We start from the raw sequence: 24521 nt of genomic DNA, 5'->3' as shown, positions 1-24521 counted from the left end.
GAACTGTTTTACCAGTAGGTGATATAGTATAGTATACCTTCTTTGCGAGGCATTGGGAACTGTTTTACTAATAGGTGATATAGTATAGTATACCTTCTTTGCGAGGCAGTGGAAACTGTTTTACTAATAGGTGATATAGTATAGTATACCTTCTCTGCGAGGCATTGGAAACTGTTTTACCAGTAGGTGATATAGTATAGTATACCTTCTTTGCGAGGCATTGGGAACTGTTTTACTAATAGGTGATATAGTATAGTATACCTTCTTTGCGAGGCATTGGGAACTGTTTTACTAATAGGTGATATAGTATAGTATACCTTCTTTGCGAGGCATTGGAAAACCTCCCTGGTCTTTGTGGTTGAATCTGTGTTCGAAACTCACTGCTCGACTGAGGGACCTTACAGATAATTGTATGTGTGGGGTACAGAGATGTCATTAAAACACAGTTTTACTCTTGAACTTGCCACAACAACAAAGGGGTTGAATACTTATTGACTCAAGACATTTCAGCTTTTCCTTTTTTAATGAACTTGTTAAAAATGTAGACCAACATAATTCCACTATGACATTATGGGGTGTTGTGTGTCACCCAGGGACCCAACATATAGTCATTATAAATTCAGACGGTAACAACAACAACATGTGGAATAGAGTCAAGGGGTGTGAACTTCCTCCAGGAAGTGTGATGTCACGTAGTGTGAGTCTTAAAGGGGCATTCAACACAGTTCAGTTACACAGGATGGTGAGAGAGTCTGTGGGGGGAACCAGCCAGATGGTGAGAGAGTCTGTGTGTGTGGGGTTCGTTGTCATCACTCTCCTGGAGCAGATTAATGGTTAAATGTACTGTTAAAATGACATTTTTGTCTTTATTTTAATTTTTTTTACAAATTGACAAAACATCTTTAAAGGAAAAACCAACCGGTCAGTTTGTGTTAAACACCATCATCATCATCAGAGTGTCTTCTTAACGCTTCATAGTCCAGCTGTAAGGATCCTTAAGGAGCTTCACGTAGTGTTACGACCTCACTACGACAGCTGACATAACAGCCGCGTTGTTAATAAATAAAATACCCAGAGTTCAGTCTTGCGAGTCCATCTGAGTGCACGACCTCTTAACCCCTGGCCAGTCTCTTGTTGCCATGGTATCAGCCAGTCAATTGTGTGTGTGTGTGTGTGTGTGTGTGTGTGTGTGTGTGTGTGTGTGTGTGTGTGTGTGTGTGTGTGTGTGTGTGTGTCAGTCGATGCGGTTTCCACAGATAGTGAAGCGGTCGATCTCCAATAGGTCTTTCTTGGGGGCGGGGTTTCTATGTTTAAGCCCCTCTCCTTCCTCTCCCGTTGCCGCGGAGATGTCCTTGTCGCCGTCCTCGCCGTCGGGCGTGGTCAGGAAGTGATCGTCTGATTGGCTGGTTGGCAGAGTGGAGGCGGGACTCTCTTGCTGGTGGTTGGTTGGCTGACAAGTGACTGACGCTGAAGACACGACCCCCTCTTCTACGATTGGCTCACCTTGTGGGGTGGGGTTAGCAACCGTTAGCATGGAGATTCTATTTTTCTTTATTTAAACGGTTCTGAACAACAATGATATTTATGTCAGGAAGAGAGACTAGAACAATCAGCAGGGAGGAGAGAAGAGGAGGATGGGGGAGGAGTAGGGGGGAAGAGGGGGTGGTGTGTGTTACCTGGGGGGGTGTTACCTGGAGGGGTGGTGTGTGTTACCTGGGGGGGGGGGGAGTAGGGGGGGGAGTAGGGGGGAAGAGGGGGTGGTGTGTGTGTGTTACCTGGGGGGGTGGTGTGTGTTACCTGGAGGGGTGGTGTGTGTGTTACCTGGAGGGGTGGTGTGTGTGTTACCTGGGGGGGTGGTGTGTGTGTGTTACCTGGAGGGGTGGTGTGTGTTACCTGGGGGGGGGTGGTGTGTGTTACCTGGGGGGGGGGGGGTGTTACCTGTGGGGGTGGTGTGTGTTACCTGGGGGGGTGGTGTGTGTTACCTGGAGGGGTGGTGTGTGTGTTACCTGGAGGGGTGGTGTGTGTGTGTGTTACCTGGGGGGGTGGTGTGTGTGTTACCTGGAGGGGTGGTGTGTGTGTGTTACCTGGGGGGGTGGTGTGTGTGTTACCTGGAGGGGTGGTGTGTGTTACCTGGAGGGGTGGTGTGTGTGTTACCTGGGGGGGGTGGTGTGTGTTACCTGGAGGGGTGGTGTGTGTGTCACCTGGGGGGGGTGGTGTGTGTTACCTGGGGGGGTGGTGTGTGTTACCTGGGGGGGTGGTGTGTGTTACCTGGAGGGGTGGTGTGTGTGTTACCTGGGGGGGGTGGTGTGCGTTACCTGGAGGGGTGGTGTGTGTTACCTGGGGGGGTGGTGTGCGTTACCTGGAGGGGTGGTGTGTGTGTTACCTGGGGGGGTGGTGTGTGTGTTACCTGGAGGGGTGGTGTGTGTGTTACCTGGGGGGGTGGTGTGTGTGGGTCTGTGTGCTCTAGAGTTGGAGCGGCTGGAGGCAGCAGAGGGGGGAGACTGGAACAGCTTCTCCTCCATATTGGCTTCTTTGACGAACACACAGGACGTTCCCAGCAACACGATACTGTTCAGTACCTTCAGAGAGATCATCCTACACACACACACACACACACACACACACACACACACACACACACACACACACACACACACACACACACACACACACAGAGTTAAAGATACCCTTTGGGGTAGTAAGTGGGCAAAAGACCCCATCATACCAGAACTGGATAACAGACCCCATTATACCAGAGCTGGACAACAGACCCCATCAGACCAGAGCTGGTTGATACAGACAAAAGACCCCATCAGACCAGAGCTGGACAACAGACCCCATCAGACCAGAGCTGGACAACAGACCCCATCAGGCCAGAGCTGGACAACAGACCCCATCAGACCAGAGCTGGTTGATACAGACAAAAGACCCCATCAGACCAGAGCTGGACAACAGACCCCATCAGACCAGAGCTGGACAACAGACCCCATCAGACCAGAGCTGGACAACAGACCCCATCAGACCAGAGCTGGACAACAGACCCCATCAGACCAGAGCTGGTTGATACAGACAAAAGACCCCATCAGACCAGAGCTGGACAACAGACCCCATCAGACCAGAGCTGGACAACAGACCCCATCAGACCAGAGCTGGAAAACAGACCCCATCAGACCAGAGCTGGACAACAGACCCCATCAGACCAGAGCTGGACAACAGACCCCATCAGACCAGAGCTGGACAACAGACCCCATCATACCAAAGCTGGACAACAGACCCCATCAGACCAGAGCTGGACAACAGACCCCATCAGACCAGAGCTGGACAACAGACCCCATCATACCAGAGCTGGACAACAGACCCCATCAGACCAGAGCTGGACAACAGACCCCATCATACCAGAGCTGGTTGATACAGACAACAGACCCCATCAGACCAGAGCTGGACAACAGACCCCATCAGACCAGAGCTGGACAACAGACCCCACCAGACCAGAGCTGGACAACAGACCCCATCAGACCAGAGCTGGACAACAGACCCCATCATACCAGAGCTGGACAACAGACCCCATCAGACCAGAGCTGGACAACAGACCCCATCATACCAGAGCTGGACAACAGACCCCATCAGACCAGAGCTGGACAACAGACCCCATCAGACCAGAGCTGGACAACAGACCCCATCAGACCAGAGCTGGACAACAGACCCCATCAGACCAGAGCTGGACAACAGACCCCAACAGACCAGAGCTTGACCCATTTTGCTCGACAACGATAAACACAAGATTTCATTTTTAATTAAATTTTCACCTCAAACGGCGTCCTCATCTTAGTGACATACTGTCCTCGTCTTAGTGACATACTGCAGATAGAGAGAGGTTTCATTTCCTCAGTAGAGAGTTGAGAAATGGCGTCCTCATCTTAGTGACATACTGCAGATAGAGAGAGGTTTAATTTCCTCAGTAGAGTTGAGAAATACCTCTCTTCCTTCACGTGTGTGAGGCCCATCCGATATTGGACAGAAGTGGTCGTTTAGGCCCTGGGGCCACTAGGGGGGCTTTTAAAATGGCGTTTTACCCCCAGGTACAAGAGAAGACATCTTACCCCCAGGTAGAAGAGAAGGTGTCTTACCCCCAGGTACAAGAGGAGGTGTCTTACTCCCAGGTAGAAGAGAAGGCGTCTTACCCCCAGGTACAATAGAAGGTGTCTTACCCCCAGGTACAAGAGAAGGTGTCTTACCCCCAGGTAGAAGAGAAGGTGTCTTACCCCAGGTAGAAGTGAAGACATCTTACCCCAGGTAGAAGTGAAGACATCTTACCGCAGGTAGAAGAGAAGACGTCTTATACCCGGGTAGAAGAGAAGGTGTCTTACCCCCAGGTAGATAAGAAGGCGTCTTACCCCCAGGTAGAAGAGAATACATCTTACCCCCAGGTAGAAGAGAAGGTGTCTTACCCCCAGGTAGAAGAGAAGGTGTCTTACCCCCAGGTAGAAGAGAAGACATCTTAACCCCAGGTAGAAGAGAATGTGTCTTACCCCCAGGTAGAAGAGAAGGTGTCTTACCCCCAGGTAGAAGAGAAGGTGTCTTAACCCCAGGTAGAAGAGAAGGTGTCTTACCCCCAGGTAGAAGAGAAGGTGTCTTAACTACAGGTAGAAGAGAAGGTGTCTTACCCCCAGGTAGATAAGAAGGCGTCTTACCCCCAGGTAGAAGAGAAGACATCTTACCCCAGGTAGAAGAGAAGACATCTTACCCCAGGTAGAAGAGAAAGTGTCTTACCCCAGGTAGAAGAGAAGACATCTTACCCCAGGTAGAAGAGAAGACATCTTACCCCAGGTAGAAGAGAAGACATCTTACCCCAGGTAGAAGAGAAGACATCTTACCCCAGGTAGAAGAGAAGACATCTTACCCCAGGTAGAAGAGAAGACATCTTACCCCAGATAGAAGAGAAGAACACACATGAAGGAGAGAGATCCCTGGATCTTCACTGAGCTGGTCACCACCCTGATCAACTGAAACAGACACACACACACCAAAATCCCTGTCAATAATAACCCTGTCTTCTCCCCCCAGACCTGGGTTCAATATCAATACCAGCCAAATCAATAATAACCCTGTCTCCTCCCCCAGACCTGGGATCAATATCAGCCCAATCAATAAAAACCCTGTCTCCTCCCCCAGACCTGGGATCAATACCAGCCAAATCAATAATAACCCTGTCTCCTCCCCCAGACCTGGGATCAATACCAGCCAAATCAATAATAACCCTGTCTCCTCCCCCCAGACCTGGGTTCAATATCAATACCAGCCAAATCAATAATAACCCTGTCTCCTCCCCCAGACCTGGGATCAATATCAGCCCAATCAATAAAAACCCTGTCTCCCCCCAGACCTGGGTTCAATATCAATACCAGCCAAATCAATAATAACACTGTCTCCTCCCTGCAGACCCAGCCTTAATGAGCTGTAATACTAGTTGAACCCAGGTCTGCAGACCCACCCTTAAAGAGCTGTAATACTAGTTGAACCCAGGCCTGCAGACCCAGCCTTAAAGAGCTGTAATACTAGTTGAACCCAGGCCTGCAGACCCAGCCTTAAAGAGCTGTAATACTAGTTGAATCCAGGCCTCCAGACCCAGCCTTAAAGAGCTGTAATACTAGTTGAACCCAGGCCTCCAGACCCAGCCTTAAAGAGCTGTAATACTAGTTGAACCCAGGTCTGCAGACCCACCCTTAAAGAGCTGTAATACTAGTTGAACCCAGGCCTGCAGACCCAGCCTTAAAGAGCTGTAATACTAGTTGAACCCAGGCCTGCAGACCCAGCCTTAAAGAGCTGTAATACTAGTTGAACCCAGGTCTGCAGACCCAGCCTTAAAGAGCTGTAATACTAGTTGAACCCAGGCCTGCAGACCCAGCCTTAAAGAGCTGTAATACTAGTTGAATCCAGGCCTCCAGACCCAGCCTTAAAGAGCTGTAATACTAGTTGAACCCAGGCCTCCAGACCCAGCCTTAAAGAGCTGTAATACTAGTTGAACCCAGGCCTGCAGACCCAGCCTTGAAGAGCTGTAATACTAGTTGAACCCAGGCCTGCAGACCCAGCCTTAAAGAGCTGTAATACTAGTTGAACCCAGGCCTGCAGACCCAGCCTTAAAGAGCTGTAATACTAGTTGAACCCAGGCCTGCAGACCCAGCCTTGAAGAGCTGTAATACTAGTTGAACCCAGGCCTGCAGACCCAGCCTTAAAGAGCTGTAATACTAGTTGAACCCAGGCCTGCAGACCCAGCCTTAAAGAGCTGTAATACTAGTTGAACCCAGGCCTGCAGACCCAGCCTTAAAGAGCTGTAATACTAGGTGAACCCAGGCCTGCAGACCAAGCCTTAAAGAGCTGTAATACTAGTTGAACCCAGGCCTGCAGACCCAGCCTTAAAGAGCTGTAATACTAGTTGAACCCAAGCCTGCAGACCCAGCCTTAAAGAGCTGTAATACTAGTTGAACCCAGGCCTGCAGACCCAGCCTTAAAGAGCTGTAATACTAGTTGAACCCAGGCCTGCAGACCCAGCCTTAAAGAGCTGTAATACTAGTTGAACCCAGGCCTGCAGACCCAGCCTTAAAGAGCTGTAATACTAGTTGAACCCAAGCCTGCAGACCCAGCCTTAAAGAGCTGTAATACTAGTTGAACCCAGGCCTGCAGACCCAGCCTTAAAGAGCTGTAATACTAGTTGAACCCAGGCCTCCAGACCCAGCCTTAAAGAGCTGTAATACTAGTTGAACCCAGGCCTGCAGACCCAGCCTTAAAGAGCTGTAATACTAGGTGAACCCAGGCCTGCAGACCAAGCCTTAAAGAGCTGTAATACTAGTTGAACCCAGGCCTGCAGACCCAGCCTTAAAGAGCTGTAATACTAGTTGAACCCAGGCCTGCAGACCCAGCCTTAAAGAGCTGTAATACTAGTTGAACCCAGGCCTGCAGACCCAGCCTTAAAGAGCTGTAATACTAGTTGAACCCAAGCCTGCAGACCCAGCCTTAAAGAGCTGTAATACTAGTTGAACCCTGGCCTGCAGACCCAGCCTTGAAGAGCTGTAATACTAGTTGAACCCAGGCCTGCAGACCCAGCCTTAAAGAGCTGTAATACTAGTTGAACCCAAGCCTGCAGACCCAGCCTTAAAGAGCTGTAATACTAGCTGAACCCAGGCCTGCAGACCCAGCCTTAAAGAGCTGTAATACTAGTTGAACCCAGGCCTGCAGACCCAGCCTTAAAGAGCTGTAATACTAGTTGAACCCAGGCCTGCAGACCCAGCCTTAAAGAGCTGTAATACTAGTTGAACCCAGGCCTGCAGACCCAGCCTTAAAGAGCTGTAATACTAGTTGAACCCTGGCCTGCAGACCCAGCCAGTCTCTTACCAGCAGAGCTAAAGGCAGTGGAATGAAGCCCATTCTCCTGGAGACTGAGTCACTGTAGTCTGTATAGGCCTGGTAAACAAACACACACCATATGAATAATGACCCGTCAATAACAACTCATCAATAAATCAATACAATATATTCAATTATCAATAATCATCATCAATATTCATGTTTAAATCTCACGTTTTTCTGTCTGCTGCTGACGAGGTCGAACGCCAGGCTGGCGCGGTACTCCCCGTAGACCTGATGACATAGATGTGGTGAACAGATGAACTCTAATATATCGGCACCCTTGATGACAGTCAGATGTGGTAAACAGATGAGCTCTAATATATCGGCACCCTTGATGACAGTCAGATGTGGTGAACAGATGAGCTCTAATATATCGGCACCCTGGATGACAGTCAGATGTGGTATACAGATGAGCTCTAATATATCGGCACCCTTGATGACAGTCAGATGTGGTATACAGATGAGCTCTAATATATCGGCACCCTTGATGACAGTCAGATGTGATGAACAGATGAGCTCTAATATATCGGCACCCTTGATGACAGTCAGATGTGGTAAACAGATGAGCTCTAATATATCGGCACCCTTGATGACAGTCAGATGTGGTAAACAGATGAGCTCTAATATATTGGCACCCTTGATGACAGTCAGATGTGGTGAACAGATGAGCTCTAATATCTCGGCACCCTGGATGACATAGATGTGATAAACAGATGAGCTCTAATATATCGGCACCCTTGATGACAGTCAGATGTGGTGAACAGATGAGCTCTAATATATTGGCACCCTTGATGACAGTCAGATGTGGTAAACAGATGAGCTCTAATATATTGGCACCCTTGATGACAGTCAGATGTGGTGAACAGATGAGCTCTAATATCTCGGCACCCTGGATGACATAGATGTGGTAAACAGATGAGCTCTAATATATCGGCACCCTTGATGACAGTCAGATGTGGTGAACAGATGAGCTCTAATATATTGGCACCCTGGATGACATAGATGTGGTAAACAGATGAGCTCTAATATATCGGCACCCTTGATGACAGTCAGATGTGGTAAACAGATGAGCTCTAATATATTGGCACCCTGGATGACATAGATGTGGTAAACAGATGAGCTCTAATATATCGGCACCCTGGATGACAGTCAGATGTGGTGAACAGATGAGCTCTAATATATCGGCACCCTTGATGACAGTCAGATGTGGTGAACAGATGAGCTCTAATATATCGGCACCCTTTGATGACATAGTTAGATTGACCTGTTTTTTTAAACTGGCTGAATGTTTATTTTTCCCCAGTTGTCACGGTCGTCTAATGAATCAACGGACCAAGGCGCAGCGTGAAAGCAGTTCCACATGTTTATTAAAGGAAACTCACAAAGACAATAAAGAGCAACGAAACGTGACGTTCTGTAGAGCTCACAGGCATCAACACAAAAACAAGATCCCACAAAAACCCAGTGGGGAAAAGGGCTGCCTAAATATGATCCCCAATCAGAGACAACGATAGACAGCTGCCTCTGATTGGGAACCATACCAGGCCAACACAAAATCTAGAGTTACCACCCTAGTGACACCCCGACCTAACCAAATTAGAGAATAAAAGGCTCTCTAAGGTCAGGGCGTGACACCTGTAGACACACCCCCAGGAGAGGACGGAGGGAGGGAGGGAGGGACACTTACGTCTGGAGTGATGTCGTTATACTAACCCTAAACCACACCCCCAGGAGAGGACGGGGGGAGGGAGGGAGGGACACTTACGTCTGGAGTGATGTCATTAAACTAACCCTAAACCACACCCCCAGGAGAGGACGGAGGGAGGGAGGGAGGGAGGGAGGGAGGGAGGCACACTTATGTCTGGAGTGATGTCATTATACTAACCCTAAACCACACCCCCAGGAGAGGACGGAGGGAGGGAGGGAGGGAGGGAGGGACACTTACGTCTGGAGTGATGTCATTATACTAACCCTAAACCACACCCCCAGGAGAGGACGGAGGGAGGGAGGGAGGGACACTTACGTCTGGAGTGATGTCATTATACTAACCCTAAACCACACCCCCAGGAGAGGACGGACGGAGGGAGGGAGGGAGGGACACTTACGTCTGCAGTGATGTCATTATACTAACCCTAAACCACACCCCCAGGAGAGGACGGAGGGAGGGAGGGAGGGAGGGACACTTACGTCTGGAGTGATGTCATTATACTAACCCTAAACCACACCCCCAGGAGAGGACGGAGGGAGGGAGGGAGGGAGGGACACTTACGTCTGGAGTGATGTCATTATACTAACCCTAAACCACACCCCCAGGAGAGGACGGAGGGAGGGAGGGAGGGAGGGACACTTACGTCTGGAGTGATGTCGTTATACTAACCCTAAACCACACCCCCAGGAGAGGACGGAGGGAGGGAGGGAGGGACACTTACGTCTGCAGTGATGTCGTTATACTAACCCTAAACCACACCCCCCAGGAGAGGACGGAGGGAGGGAGGGAGGGACACTTACGTCTGGAGTGATGTCGTTATACTAACCCTAAACCACACCCCCAGGAGAGGACGGAGGGAGGGAGGGACACTTACGTCTGCAGTGATGTCGTTAAACTTGGTGATGAAGGCGTGCTTGACGACATCCACGGTAACCTCAGACGCTATCACCATGACGACGTCAGGAAACAGCACCCACAGGTGGTCTGTCATTAAAAATCAAATCATATTAACCGATCAGTACATTATCAAAACATCACTAATCATTCATATTAACCGATCAGGAAATGATCAATACATTATTACATCAGCGATTGATACATTTTCAATACAGACACCCAGTTGATACGAGTCCACAGTTTATGACGAGTGCTGATCATCCGGTTGTAAAACAGTCTGATGTGCTCTAACCTGTCGTTCCTCTGGTCAATGTAATCCGGTTGTAAAACAGTCTGATGTGCTCTAACCTGTCGTTCCTCTGGTCAATGTAATCCGGTTGTAAAACAGTCTGATGTGCTCTAACCTGTCGTTCCTCTGGTCAATGTAATCCGGTTGTAAAACAGTCTGATGTGCTCTAACCTGTCGTTCCTCTGGTCAATGTAATCCGGTTGTAAAACAGTCTGATGTGCTCTAACCTGTCGTTCCTCTGGTCAATGTAATCCGGCTGTAAAACAGTCTGATGTGCTCTAACCTGTCGTTCCTCTGGTCAATGTAATCCGGTTGTAAAACAGTCTGATGTGCTCTAACCTGTCGTTCCTCTGGTCAATGTAATCCGGTTGTAAAACAGTCTGATGTGCTCTAACCTGTCGTTCCTCTGGTCAATGTAATCCGGTTGTAAAACAGTCTGATGTGCTCTAACCTGTCGTTCCTCTGGTCAATGTAATCCGGTTGTAAAACAGTCTGATGTGCTCTAACCTGTCGTTCCTCTGGTCAATGTAATCCGGTTGTAAAACAGTCTGATGTGCTCTAACCTGTCGTTCCTCTGGTCAATGTAATCCGGTTGTAAAACAGTCTGATGTGCTCTAACCTGTCGTTCCTCTGGTCAATGTAATCCGGTTGTAAAACAGTCTGATGTGCTCTAACCTGTCGTTCCTCTGGTCAATGTAATCCGGTTGTAAAACAGTCTGATGTGCTCTAACCTGTCGTTCCTCTGGTCAATGTAATCCGGTTGTAAAACAGTCTGATGTGCTCTAACCTGTCGTTCCTCTGGTCAATGTAATCCGGTTGTAAAACAGTCTGATGTGCTCTAACCTGTCGTTCCTCTGGTCAATGTAATCCGGTTGTAAAACAGTCTGATGTGCTCTAACCTGTCGTTCCTCTGGTCAATGTAATCCGGCTGTAAAACAGTCTGATGTGCTCTAACCTGTCGTTCCTCTGGTCAATGTAATCCGGTTGTAAAACAGTCTGATGTGCTCTAACCTGTCGTTCCTCTGGTCAATGTAATCCGGTTGTAAAACAGTCTGATGTGCTCTAACCTGTCGTTCCTCTGGTCAATGTAATCCGGTTGTAAAACAGTCTGATGTGCTCTAACCTGTCGTTCCTCTGGTCAATGTAATCCGGTTGTAAAACAGTCTGATGTGCTCTAACCTGTCGTTCCTCTGGTCAATGTAATCCGGTTGTAAAACAGTCTGATGTGCTCTAACCTGTCGTTCCTCTGGTCAATGTAATCCGGTTGTAAAACAGTCTGATGTGCTCTAACCTGTCGTTCCTCTGGTCAATGTAATCCGGTTGTAAAACAGTCTGATGTGCTCTAACCTGTCGTTCCTCTGGTCAATGTAATCCGGTTGTAAAACAGTCTGATGTGCTCTAACCTGTCGTTCCTCTGGTCAATGTAATCCGGTTGTAAAACAGTCTGATGTGCTCTAACCTGTCGTTCCTCTGGTCAATGTAATTATGACAGAGTAACACAATATTACAACAGCCGAACTGACAAGGAACTCCTATGCTGTGAAAATCTCCCCTGAACACTGAATGTTTCAGTCTTACCAATAGATCACCATCTCAGCTGGCCACCTTTAGCCTTATCACCATCTCAGCTGGCCACCTGGCCCACCTTTAGCCTTACCAATACATCACCATCTCAGCTAGCCACCTGGCCCACCTTTAGCCTTACCAATACATCACCATCTCAGCTGGCCACCTGGCCCACCTTTAGCCTTATCAATACATCACCATCTCAGCTAGCCACCTGGCCCACCTTTAGCCTTATCACTCTCTCAGCTGGCCACCTGGCCACCTTTAGCCTTACCAATAGACCACCCTCTCAGCTAGCCACCTGGCCACCTTTAGCCTTACCAATAGACCACCCTCCTCCAGGAGAGATACTGGTTTGCAGGTCTTTTCTCGAGTCCTGCTCTAACACACCAGAACCCAGTCCTGCTCTAACACACCAGAACCCAGTCCTGCTCCAACACACCAGAACCCAGTCCTGCTCTAACACACCAGAACCCAGTCCTACTCTAACACACCAGAACCCAGTCCTGCTCTAACACACCAGAACCCAGTCCTGCTCTAACACACCAGAACCCAGTCCTGCTCTAACACACCAGAACCCAGTCCTACTCTAACACACCAGAACCCAGTCCTACTCTAACACACCAGAACCCAGTCCTGCTCCAACACATCAGAACCCAGTCCTACTCTAACACACCAGAACCCAGTCCTACTCTAACACACCAGAACCCAGTCCTGCTCCAACACATCAGAACCCAGTCCTACTCTAACACACCAGAACCCAGTCCTGCTCTAACACACCAGAACCCAGTCCTGCTCTAACACACCAGAACCCAGTCCTGCTCTAACACACCAGAACCCAGTCCTGCTCTAACACACCAGAACCCAGTCCTGCTCTAACACACCAGAACCCAGTCCTACTCTAACACACCAGAACCCAGTCCTGCTCTAACACACCAGAACCCAGTCCTGCTCTAACACACCAGAACCCAGTCCTGCTCTAACACACCAGAACCCAGTCCTGCTCTAACACACCAGAACCCAGTCCTGCTCTAACACACCAGAACCCAGTCCTACTCTAACACACCAGAACCCAGTCCTACTCTAACACACCAGAACCCAGTCCTACTCTAACACACCAGAACCCAGTCCTACGCCAACACACCAGAACCCAGTCCTACTCCAACACACCAGAACCCAGTCCTACTCTAACACACCAGAACCCAGTCCTACGCCAACACACCAGAACCCAGTCCTACTCCAACACACCAGAACCCAGTCCTACTCCAACACACCAGAACCCAGTCCTACTCTAACACACCAGAACCCAGTCCTACTCTAACACCAGAACCCAGTCCTACTCCAACACACCAGAACCCAGTCCTACTCTAACACGCCAGAACCCAGTCCTACTCTAACACCAGAACCCAGTCCTACTCTAACACCAGAACCCAGTCCTTCCCTAACACACCAGAACCCAGTCCTGCTCCAACACACCAGAACCCAGTCCTACGCCAACACACCAGAACCCAGTCCTGCTCCAACACACCAGAACCCAGTCCTTCCCTAACACACCAGAACCCAGTCCTGCTCCAACACACCAGAACCCAGTCCTACGCCAACACACCAGAACCCAGTCCTGCTCCAACACACCAGAACCCAGTCCTGCTCTAACACACCAGAACCCAGTCCTGCTCCAACACACCAGAACCCAGTCCTTCCCTAACACACCAGAACCCAGTCCTGCTCCAACACACCAGAACCCAGTCCTACGCCAACACACCAGAACCCAGTCCTGCTCCAACACACCAGAACCCAGTCCTACTCCAACACACCAGAACCCAGTCCTACTCTAACACACCAGAACCCAGTCCTACTCTAACACACCAGAACCCAGTCCTGCTCTAACACACCAGAACCCAGTCCTACTCTAACACACCAGAACCCAGTCCTACTCTAACACCAGAACCCAGTCCTACTCCAACACACCAGAACCCAGTCCTACTCCAACACATCAGAACCCAGTCCTACTCTAACACACCAGAACCCAGTCCTGCTCTAACACACCAGAACCCAGTCCTGCTCTAACACACCAGAACCCAGTCCTACTCTAACACACCAGAACCCAGTCCTACTCTAACACCAGAACCCAGTCCTACTCCAACACACCAGAACCCAGTCCTACTCCAACACATCAGAACCCAGTCCTACTCTAACACACCAGAACCCAGTCCTGCTCTAACACACCAGAACCCAGTCCTGCTCTAACACACCAGAACCCAGTCCTACTCTAACACACCAGAACCCAGTCCTACTCTAACACACCAGAACCCAGTCCTACTCTAACACACCAGAACCCAGTCCTGCTCCAACACATCAGAACCCAGTCCTACTCTAACACACCAGAACCCAGTCCTACTCTAACACACCAGAACCCAGTCCTGCTCTAACACACCAGAACCCAGTCCTACTCTAACACACCAGAACCCAGTCCTACTCCAACACACCAGAACCCAGTCCTGCTCTAACACACCAGAACCCAGTCCTGCTCTAACACACCAGAACCCAGTCCTACTCTAACACACCAGAACCCAGTCCTACTCTAACACACCAGAACCCAGTCCTGCTCTAACACACCAGAACCCAGTCCTACTCTAACACGACACAGTGTCTCTCCATACGGAGGGTTTTATTCAGCAGCCTGTCAGTGCAGTATTAACTCTGGGGGGGTTTAAGTGCCTTGCTCAATCAGTGTTACACCTTTTAGACCCACAGTGTTACACCTTTTAGGCCCCACGGTATTACACCTTTTAGGCCCCACAGTGTTACACCTTTTAGGCCCCACGCTATTACACCTTTTAGGCCCCACGGTATTACACCTTTTAGGCCCCAGATAAACAGACAGACAGAAAGACAGACAGGCAGACAGGCAGGCAGACAGGCAGACAGTAGTTACCAGGGTTCCATGAGAACTGCTCCATGTTCCGTAGACAGACAATGAGTAACAGAACATAGTTAGTGAACCTCTCCTTTATGTCTGTGGAGAGAGAGAGGGAGGAGGGGAGAGAGGGGGAGAGAGAGAGGAGGGGAGAGAGAGAAAGAGAGAGATGGGGGAGGAGGGGAGGTAATAGAGAGAGAGGGAGGAGGGGAGAGAGAGGGGGTGAGGAGAGAGAGAGGGAGGAGGGGAGAGAGAGGGGGTGAGGGGAGAGAGAGGGAGGAGAGAGAGGGGGTGAGGGGAGAGAGAGGGGGTGAGGGGAGAGAGAGGAAGAGAGAGATTGGGGAGGAGGGGAGGTAATAGAGAGAGAGTGTAGGGTGATGGAGAGAGAGAGAGGGTGATGGAGGGAGAGAGAGAGAAGAGCAGAATTACTGTTATATTTACCTCAATAACAACCCAGATGGAATAAAAATGTTTTAATGGCAGAATAAGACCACCAGGGTTAGAGGTCAAGGGTTAGAGGTTAGGGGTTAGAGGTCAGAGGTAGCTGTACTCACCACTGTTAGACATCTGAAAGAGGTTGTTCTTCTCAAACTTCTTAAACACACTTCCTTTGATCTCCACAAACTACAGATAAACACAACAGTCACTGATCTGGGTGGGTGTCTCAGTGTATGTGTGTGTGTGTGTGTGTGTGTGTGTCTCAGTGTGTTACAGAGAAACACAACAGTCACTGATCTGGGTGGGTGTCTCAGTGTCTGTGTGTGTGTGTGTCTCAGTGTGTGTGTGCGTGTGTGTGCGTCTCAGTGTGTTACAGAGAAACACAACAGTCACTGCTCTGGGTGGGTGTCTCAGTGTGTTACAGAGAAACACAACAGTCACTGCTCTGGGTGGGTGTCTCAGTGTGTTACAGAGAAACACAACAGTCACTGATCTGGGTGGGTGTCTCAGTGTCTGTGTGTGTCTCAGTGTCTGCGTGTGTGTCTCAGTGTGTGTGTGCGTGTGTGTGCGTGTGTGTCTCAGTGTGTGTGTGCGTGTGTGTCTCAGTGTGTGTGTGTGTGTGTGTGTGTGGACTCACATTGTTAGACATCATGATGGTGAGTAGAGACTTGTTGTGAGAGTTGAAGGCAACGTTCAGAGTAGTGGCCTGAACCATGATGAGGATAGCATGAAGAACTGACACACACTCAGGAAAACAGCCTGATACACACACCAACACAACCTGACTACACACACAGGAAAACAATCTGATAGTACACACCCCATGAGGAAGAGAGGTACAACTCCTATACCGTCTCTCTTTAGGTTCATTAAGTAAGGATACAGACACAGGAAGTGAGGCACATCTCCTATATGAGCTCTCTTCTCCTCTTTAGGTTCAGTAGGTAAGGATACAGACAGGAAGTGAGGAACAACTCCTATATGAGCTCTCTTCTCCTCTTTAGGTTCAGTAAGGATACAGACATATAGAACAGCCATGAGGAAGTGAGGAACAACTCCTATATGAGCTCTCTTCTTCTCTTTAGGTTCAGTAGGTAAGGATACAGACATATAGAACAGCCATGAGGAAGTGAGGAACAACTCCTATATGAGCTCTCTTCTCCTCTTTAGGTTCAGTAGGTAAGGATACAGACATATAGAACAGCCATGAGGAAGTGAGGAACAACTCCTATATGAGCTCTCTTCTCCTCTTTAGGTTCAGTAAGGATACAGACATATAGAACAGCCATGAGGAAGTGAGGAACAACTCCTATATGAGCTCTCTTCTCCTCTTTAGGTTCAGTAAGGATACAGACATATAGAACAGCCATGAGGAAGTGAGGAACAACTCCTATATGAGCTCTCTTCTTCTCTTTAGGTTCTGTTGCGGTCCAGTAGAGAGCGTCCAGAATGTCCTGACCAAACGAAGAGAACAACCTGTCTGCAACCTGCAGGGAACACACACACACAATCACACACACACGAACACACACACACACACTCACACACACACTCACACACACACACACACACACACACGAACACACACACGAACACACACACACACACGAACACACACACACACACGAACACACACACACACGAACACACACACACACACGAACACACACACACGAACACACACACACACGAACACACACACACACACACACACAGGTGAGGTATTAAAAGCTGCAGGTTCGGGTGAGGTATTAAAAGCTGCAGGTACAGGTGAGGTATTAAAAGCTGCAGGTACAGGTGAGGTATGAAAAGCTGCAGGATCAGGTGAGGTATTAAAAGCTGCAGGTACAGGTGAGGTATTAAAAGCTGCAGGTAGAGGTGAGGTATGAAAAGCTGCAGGTACAGGTGAGGTATGAAAAGCTGCAGGTACAGGTGAGGTATTAAAAGCTGCAGGTAGAGGTGAGGTATGAAAAGCTGCAGGTAGAGGTGAGGTATTAAAAGCTGCAGGTACAGGTGAGGTATGAAAAGCTGCAGGTTCAGGTGAGGTATGAAAAGCTGCAGGTAGAGGTGAGGTATTAAAAGCTGCAGGTAGAGGTGAGGTATTAAAAGCTGCAGGTACAGGTGAGGTATTAAAAGCTGCAGGTAGAGGTGAGGTATTAAAAGCTGCAGGTAGAGGTGAGGTATTAAAAGCTGCAGGTAGAGGTGAGGTATTAAAAGCTGCAGGTACAGGTGAGGTATGAAAAGCTGCAGGTTCAGGTGAGGTATGAAAAGCTGCAGGTAGAGGTGAGGTATTAAAAGCTGCAGGTACAGGTGAGGTATTAAAAGCTGCAGGTAGGGGTGAGGTATTAAAAGCTGCAGGTAGAGGTGAGGTATTAAAAGCTGCAGGTACAGGTGAGGTATTAAAAGCTGCAGGTAGAGGTGAGGTATTAAAAGCTGCAGGTAGAGGTGAGGTATTAAAAGCTGCAGGTACAGGTGAGGTATTAAAAGCTGCAGGATCAGGTGAGGTATTAAAAGCTGCAGGTACAGGTGAGGTATTAAAAGCTGCAGGTACAGGTGAGGTATGAAAAGCTGCAGGTTCAGGTGAGGTATTAAAAGCTGCAGGTACAGGTGAGGTATGAAAAGCTGCAGGTACAGGTGAGGTATTAAAAGCTGCAGGTTCAGGTGAGGTATTAAAAGCTGCAGGTTCAGGTGAGGTATTAAAAGCTGCAGGTAGGGGTGAGGTATTAAAAGCTGCAGGTAGAGGTGATGTATTAAAAGCTGCAGGTAGAGGTGAGGTATTAAAAGCTGCAGGTAGAGGTGAGGTATTAAAAGCTGCAGGTACAGGTGAGGTATTAAAAGCTGCAGCTACTAGTTTGATGACAGACTGTTCTCTGATCAGGTGATACATCATGCTGTAATCTCAGTGTGTTACCTCTAGATGATATATAGTTTGATGACAGACTGTTCTCTGATCAGTTGATACATCATGCTGTAGTCTCAGTGTGTTACCTCCAGCATGTTGTAGATAATATAGAGTTTGATGACAGACTGTCCTCTGATCAGGTGATACATCATGCTGTAATCCACGTAGCTCATCATGATGTAACACAACACCATGATGACACCCTTCAACACATCACAGACCTGGGCTGGCTGGAGGAGAGGAGACCCACTGTGGAGGGGAGGAGAGAGAGAAGAGTTAGCATGATGACACCCTTCAACACATCACAGACCTGGACTGGAGGAGAGGAGACCCACTGTGGAGGGGAGGAGAGAGAGAAGAGTTAGCATGATGAATTGATGATTGATGTACAGGACACCCCCTAGACAGGACACTAGTCTGTCTCCTGTTTCTGCAGTGAGACAGCTTGATGTACAGGACACCCCCTAGACAGGACACTAGTCTATCTCCTGTTTCTGTAGTGAGACAGCTTGATGTACAGGACACCCCCTAGACAGGACACTAGTCTATATCCTGTTTCTGTAGTGAGACAGCTTGATGTACAGGACACACCCTGGACAGGACACTAGTCTATCTCCTGTTTCTGTAGTGAGACAGCTTGATGTACAGGACACACCCTGGACAGGACACTAGTCTATCTCAGGACCTTACCCCCAATATATCCGTAATGCTGAGTGGCATCAGGTCCATTTTTACAGTAGATGTACAGTATATATACACAGCACCAGTCAACAGTTTGGACACCTACTCATTCCAGGGTTCTAGAACACCTAGTCATTCCAGGGTTCTAGAACACCTAGTCATTCCAGGGTTCTAGAACACCTAGTCATTCCAGGGTTCTAGAACACCTAGTCATTCCAGGGTTCTAGAACACCTAGTCATTCCAGGGTTTTTCTTTATTTTTACTATTCTCTACATTGTAGAATAAGACATCAAAACTATGAAATAACACATATGGAATCATGAAGGAACCAAAAAAGTGTTAAACTGATCAAGTAGACACCCTTTGCCTTGATGACAGCTTTGCAAACTATTGACATTCTCTCAACCAGCTTCACCTGGAATGAGTTGAACAGGGTTTCATATACATAATAATATACAACACAATGCTATTCTATAGGTCAGAGACAGTTGCTGTTACCTCAGACCACAGCAGGGTAGGGTCAGTAGTCTGATGAGGTGTGTGTAGGTGTGTTACCTCAGACCACAGCAGGGTAGGGGCAGTAGTCTGATGAGGTGTATGTAGGTGTGTTACCTCAGACCACAGCAGGGTAGGGTCAGTAGTCTGATGAGGTGTGTGTAGGTGTGTTACCTCAGACCACAGCAGGGTAGGGGCAGTAGTCTGATGAGGTGTATGTAGGTGTGTTACCTCAGACCACAGCAGGGTAGGGGCAGTAGTCTGATTAGGTGTGTGTAGGTGTGTTACCTCAGACCACAGCAGGGTAGGGTCAGTAGTCTGATTAGGTGTGTGTAGGTGTGTTACCTCAGACCACAGCAGGGTAGGGTCAGTAGTCTGATTAGGTGTGTGTAGGTGTGTTACCTCAGACCACAGCAGGGTAGGGGCAGTAGTCTGATTAGGTGTGTGTAGGTGTGTTACCTCAGACCACAGCAGGGTAGGGTCAGTAGTCTGATTAGGTGTGTGTAGGTGTGTTACCTCAGACCACAGCAGGGTAGGGTCAGTAGTCTGATTAGGTGTGTGTAGGTGTGTTACCTCAGACCACAGCAGGGTAGGGGCAGTAGTCTGATTAGGTGTGTGTAGGTGTGTTACCTCAGACCACAGCAGGGTAGGGGCAGTAGTCTGATGAGGTGTGTGTAGGTGTGTTACCTCAGACCACAGCAGGGTAGGGTCAGTAGTCTGATGAGGTGTATGTAGGTGTGTTACCTCAGACCACAGCAGGGTAGGGGCAGTAGTCTGATTAGGTGTGTGTAGGTGTGTTACCTCAGACCACAGCAGGGTAGGGTCAGTAGTCTGATTAGGTGTGTGTAGGTGTGTTACCTCAGACCACAGCAGGGTAGGGTCAGTAGTCTGATGAGGTGTATGTAGGTGTGTTACCTCAGACCACAGCAGGGTAGGGTCAGTAGTCTGATGAGGTGTGTGTAGGTGTGTTACCTCAGACCACAGCAGGGTAGGGGCAGTAGTCTGATTAGGTGTGTGTAGGTGTGTTACCTCAGACCACAGCAGGGTAGGGTCAGTAGTCTGATTAGGTGTGTGTAGGTGTGTTACCTCAGACCACAGCAGGGTAGGGTCAGTAGTCTGATGAGGTGTATGTAGGTGTGTTACCTCAGACCACAGCAGGGTAGGGGCAGTAGTCTGATTAGGTGTGTGTAGGTGTGTTACCTCAGACCACAGCAGGGTAGGGGCAGTAGTCTGATTAGGTGTGTGTAGGTGTGTTACCTCAGACCACAGCAGGGTAGGGTCAGTAGGTGGACGAGGTGTGTGTAGGTGTTACCTCAGACCACAGCAGGGTAGGGTCAGTAGGTGGACGAGGGCCAATAGAACTCTGAGAGGCAGCAGGGTGAACACGTACAGGAAGGCATCCAGACACAGGAAGAACCCAAACAGCATCAACTACACAGAGAGACAGAGATTTAGTTCACTACGGTGACTGTTTATATCACTTACAGCATCAACTACACAGAGAGACAGAGATTTAGTTCACTATGGTGACTGTTTATTTCACTTGCCTTGGTAAATGTAAACACGTTTCCCAATAACACCCCTTTGAATTGAGAGATGGAGAGAGAGAGATAAGAGAGTGAGAGGAGGGGGCAGGAAGAGAGGGAGGATGGGGGCAGGAAGAGAGGGAGGAGGGGGCAGGAAGAGAGGGAGGAGGGGGCAGGAAGAGTGGGAGGAGGAATGGCGGGAGGAGGAAGGGCGGGAGGAGCAGGAGGAGAAGAGCAGGAGGAGGAAGAGGGGGAGTGTTACAGATACAGGTATCCTGTGTGTGTGTGTATCCTGTGTGTTCTTTTCTCTCCTTCTCTCCTCACAGGTGGCAATCATCACTCCCCAATCAGTCACCAATCAATCATCAATCAGAAGAGACACCTCCTATTTCCATTACCCTATCACATCCCCTTGGTTTAAAAACCCTGTCCCATGTTTCCTCTGAAGCTCGATCTCTTCGTGTCTCTCTCTCTCCTACTGTTTCTCTCTCTCTCCTACTGTGTCTCTCTCTCTCTCCTACTGTGTCTCTCTCTCTCTCCTACTGTGTCTCTCTCTCTCCTACTGTGTCTCTCTCTCTCCTACTGTGTCTCTCTCTCCTACTGTGTCTCTCTATCTCTCTGTGTCCCTCTCCTACTGTTTCTCTCTCTCTCCTACTGTGTCTCTCTCTCTCCTACTGTGTCTCTCTCTCTCCTACTGTGTCTCTCTCTCTCCTACTGTGTCTCTCTCTCTCCTACTGTTTCTCTCTCTCTCCTACTGTTTCTCTCTCTCTCCTACTGTTTCTCTCTCTCTCCTACTGTTTCTCTCTCTCTCCTACTGTGTCTCTCTCTCTGTTTATGGAGCTGTCTTTTGTTAGAGCACCTCCACATCACTTTGTCCCCACCTGTGAGTATTGTTTTGGTTATTGTGTTTGATGGTGGGAAAAGGGGGAACCAAGCCAAGTTGCCCCTGGGCATACAATACCCGTAGGACTACGTTGTCTAAGAACACTAGTTAGAACTGGGCGGACCACCCACTGTATTTTTGGTTAGTTAGTTAGCTGTATAGAAGTAGGCTAGTCTAGCTTAGGGGTGTGTTTGGTTAGTTAGTTAGCTGTGTAGAAGTAGGCTAGTCTAGTTTAGGGGTGTGTTTGGTTAGTTAGTTAGCTGTTGTTAAAGTAGGCTAGTCTAGCTTAGGGGTGTGTTTGGTTAGTTAATTAGCTGTATTGAAGTAGGCTAGTCTAGTTTAGGGGTGTGTTTGGTTAGTTAGTTAGCTGTATAGTAGTAGGCTAGTCTAGTTTAGGGGTGTGTTTGGTTAGTTAATTAGCTGTATTGAAGTAGGCTAGTCTAGTTTAGGGGTGTGTTTGGTTAGTTAGTTAGCTGTATAGTAGTAGGCTAGTCTAGTTTAGGGGTGTGTTTGGTTAGTTAGTTAGCTGTATAGTAGTAGGCTAGTCTAGTTTAGGGGTGTGTTTGGTTAGTTAGCTGTATAGTAGTAGGCTAGTCTAGTTTAGGGGTGTGTTTGGATATTTGTTTCTCTCCTTGGGTCCAGCTCAGCCCCTCTTCCTGCCCCCCTTTACCGTGTGTTTGCAAATAAACCCTGAGTGTTTGACGGTAATTTAGTTGTCTGTGGGAGGGGAAGGAAGAGGGGGAGGAGGCGGGAGGAAGAGCAGGAGGGGGAGGAGGGGAAGGAAGAGAGGAGGGGAAGGAGGAGGGGAAGGAAGAGGGGGAGGAGGGGAAGGAAGAGGGGGAGGAGGGGAAGGAAGAGGGGGAGGAGGGGGAGGAAGAGGGGCAGGAGGGGAAGGAAGAGGGGAGGAAGAGGGGGAGGAAGAGTGGGAGAGAGCGGGAGGACGAGCGGGAGGAGGAGTGGGAGGAGGAGCGGGAGGAGGGGGGAGGAGGGGGGAGGAAGAGCGGGAGGAGGGGGGAGGAAGAGCGGGAGGAGGGGGGAGGAAGAGCGGGAGGAGGGGGGAGGAAGAGTGGGAGTGGGGGAGGAAGAGTGGGAGGAGGGGGGAGGAAGAGCTAAAGAGAGTCGGTCAACCTCAACCAAGGTGGTGTGTGTGTGTGTGTACCTTCTCTAGTTCCTTGGGGATCCGGAGGCAGGTATAGACCCTCTCTCGTCTCTCTGTGTATTTAGCCTCATTGTGTTCCAGGAAGTATCCTCGGGTCAGCTCCGCCCCCATGAACCTCGCTAGGGACAGATCTACACACACACACACACACACACATCAATCCGTCTATCTACAGCTGTCCACACTGCACCTCAATCTGTCCACACTGCTCCTCAATCTGTCTAGGAGCTAGCTACAACAAACTAGTTAGCTGGCTAGCTGTAACCCTGCATTAAGTAACTAACGTTAGCTACTAGCTAGCTGGCTGTGTTTGTTAACTAGTTACTACCACTACTACTACCACTACTACCGCTACTACTACTACTACTACTACTACTACTGCTACTATTACTACCACTGATACTATTACTGCTACTGCCGCTACTATTACTGCTACTATTACTACTGCTACTATTACTACTACTGCTACTATTACTACTACTGCTACTATTACTACTACAGCTACTATTACTACTACTACTACCATCCCCACCACCGTTATCTGACTGGCTGGCTGTGTAACTAACTACATACTATTGTTTGGATGCTTAAATCCGTAATTAATTTAGTATTTGATCAATTGGCCACACCAGCTATCCGGCTGTGTTTGTTTGTGGACGGGGCTCCGTTGGTACTCACCTGAACCAGTACCTGGGCTTGAAACGAGACCAGAGAGCTCTCCTCTCCTCAAACAGAGGTTCTGGTTCAGTACTCACCAGACAGACTCCGTTTCTTGTCCTTCTGGACTTTCTTCTTGTCGTAAAACCCCAGCGTCTCCGTCACCTCGGAGGTCTCCTTCGACCCCCGGCTCTCACTACCTCCCTCCATCCGTCTCTCCTTGCCTTCTTTCTCAGGTTCGTTCTCCTCTTCCTGAGCCGCTGCTAAGGAGTCCGCCATCTTGTTCTACGGCTCGGCTGACAGACAGGCGCGTCACTTACGTGGCTCCGTCACCACGTAGCGCCAGAAACACGCATATACTGTTTGTCTACCTGAAGTCAGACACCATAGAGAAGGATAGAGGCCTCTAGTAGACAAAAGGCTATCTTAACATGGGAAGCCCCATTGAGACGTGACATTTTGGGGAGAGCTTTTGCAGAGACAGGGATGGTGGTTGGAAGAGCGAGGCTTGTTTGAAATTGAAAAGTGTCGTGGCAGCTTTTGATAAAGAATAACATCAAGATGAAGCAGCTGCATTGTAAGTGGGTACTGTTGAGCGCTACATCCTGAGGGGTTCCTGCTGATTGTACGGAGATTGTGACAACCGGTTAAATGGCGTCCCTTGAGAAAGCAAGAACAAGATGTATGTCAGGAGAAGTGCAGTATTATCATAAGGAGACGTAAGGAGCTGGGACGGCAGGGTAGCCTAGTGGTTAGAGCGTTGGACTAGTAACCGGAAGGTTGCGAGTTCAAACCCCCGAGCTGACACGGTACAAATCGGTCGTTCTGCCCCTGAACAGGCAGTTAACCCACTGTTCCTAGGCCGTCATTGAAAATAAGAATTTGTTCTTAACTGACTTGTCTAGTTAAATAAAGGTACAAAAATCCATAAATAAGGAGACATATACTTGGCATATGGAGGGGAAAAGAGAGGCAGAGGAGGTCTAAGAGAGGGAGGA

General features: G+C 48.9%; 1 protein-coding gene across 7 annotated transcripts; it reads right to left on the bottom strand.

Annotated features, from left to right (window-relative positions):
- Positions 1-504: 504 nt before the first annotated feature.
- Positions 505-23859, bottom strand: LOC118947002 (transmembrane anterior posterior transformation protein 1 homolog). 7 transcript variants are annotated; one of them, XM_090188451.1, is made up of 15 exons: positions 23622-23859; positions 22867-22997; positions 20611-20729; positions 18208-18370; positions 16571-16706; positions 15857-15954; positions 15336-15405; positions 14800-14880; positions 9987-10096; positions 7576-7635; positions 7390-7458; positions 4927-5003; positions 3807-3858; positions 2432-2595; positions 505-1503 (listed from the first exon to the last, which is right to left on the bottom strand). In XM_090188451.1, the coding sequence occupies exons 1-14, from the start codon at positions 23800-23802 to the stop codon at positions 2464-2466; spliced, it is 1479 nt and encodes a 492-aa protein (XP_090044577.1). In that variant the 5' UTR covers positions 23803-23859; the 3' UTR covers positions 505-1503; positions 2432-2463. The 7 variants fall into 7 exon arrangements, with proteins under 7 accessions (XP_090044577.1, XP_090044576.1, XP_090044578.1 ...); XM_090188450.1 differs by lacking the exon at positions 3807-3858; XM_090188452.1 differs by lacking the exon at positions 3807-3858 and having other exon boundaries at positions 20556-20729; positions 23622-23828.
- Between the last annotated feature and the right edge of the window lie 662 nt (positions 23860-24521).

Source organism: Oncorhynchus mykiss, chromosome 10, assembly GCF_057628025.1.
Source record: "Oncorhynchus mykiss isolate SJ-2025 chromosome 10, ASM5762802v1, whole genome shotgun sequence".
NCBI classification, from domain to species: domain Eukaryota; kingdom Metazoa; phylum Chordata; class Actinopteri; order Salmoniformes; family Salmonidae; genus Oncorhynchus; species Oncorhynchus mykiss.
This window is presented reverse-complemented; position numbering and strand designations above follow the sequence as displayed.

Excerpts from the sequence above, each read along its gene's own strand:
- LOC118947002 (XM_090188450.1), bottom strand. The coding sequence starts at position 23,802 with ATGGCGGACTCCTTAGCAGCGGCTCAGGAAGAGGAGAACGAACCTGAG. Across the intron at positions 22,998-23,621 it reads CAAGAAACGGAGTCTGTCTG|ATCTGTCCCTAGCGAGGTTC; the intron begins GTGAGTACTGAA and ends GTGTGTGTGTAG. Across the intron at positions 18,371-20,610 it reads CTACCCTGCTGTGGTCTGAG|TGGGTCTCCTCTCCTCCAGC; the intron begins GTAACACCTACA and ends TCCCCTCCACAG.